Source organism: Charadrius vociferus, unplaced genomic scaffold (assembly GCF_000708025.1).
Source record: "Charadrius vociferus isolate BGI_N301 unplaced genomic scaffold, ASM70802v2 scaffold472, whole genome shotgun sequence".
Lineage (NCBI taxonomy): Eukaryota > Metazoa > Chordata > Aves > Charadriiformes > Charadriidae > Charadrius > Charadrius vociferus.
In genome coordinates, this window is record NW_009647735.1 from 9,576,094 (window position 1) to 9,576,764 (window position 671).

General features: G+C 62.1%; 1 protein-coding gene across 1 annotated transcript in view; it reads left to right on the top strand.

Moving 5' to 3' along the window:
- Window positions 1–671, top strand: part of DLG3 (discs, large homolog 3 (Drosophila)) — an 86,922-nt gene that overhangs the window by 63,017 nt on the left and 23,234 nt on the right. The window contains exon 15 of the mRNA XM_009881809.1: window positions 338–479. Coding sequence (XP_009880111.1) covers window positions 338–479 — 142 coding nt within the window. The remainder of the gene's footprint in view (window positions 1–337; window positions 480–671) is intronic.

A 671-nucleotide genomic window follows, 5' to 3' on the forward strand; every position in this document is an offset into this window, starting at 1 on the left:
TCGGATACCCACAAAAAAAAAAAAAAAAATATCCAAACCCAAGCCACATCTAAACCACTGGGTTGTGGAGAAGGCTTTCTAGAGAAGTCTTACAGCAGAAGTGAGACTGGTCCCCTCTCACTGGGGCGGGGGGTCCTGACTGCAGGGGGTGCCCAGGGGACGAAACCAAAGGTACCGGGTGAGAGCTGCCGGCGTGGGCTGTGGCAGTGCCAGCAGCTTCCCTGGTCCCACCATGCCGCGGTTGGTTGCCAATCAGCAAACCTTCCCCCGTTGGCCCTGGGTAAGCAGGGCCAGTGCCTCCACCCTCTCTGCTTGCCGGCCCGACCTTTACACCCAGCTGAAGGTCGGGCTGGCACGACAGCAGGCGCCGGGGTGGTGGCTGCTCCTGTCCAGCCACCCGGCAGGGTGGTGGCAGTGGCTTCCGGAGGGTTCCCCAGCTCCTCCTGCGGGTCTCTGCCGCCGGGATGTAGGAGGGAAAGGTGAATTCCTCCTCCCTGCTCCCCTTTCTGTGGGTGGGAGGCTGTGCTTTGCCTCCCCCATCCCCATGCCTGCTGGGGAGAGGAGCTCTGCTGCAGGCAGTGGTGGGTGGGGACCCACTGGGGGCCTCTGGCCAGTGGGTGACAGTCTCCTGGAGGGGCTCTCTTTGGCTTTCTCCACATGTTTTGAAACGC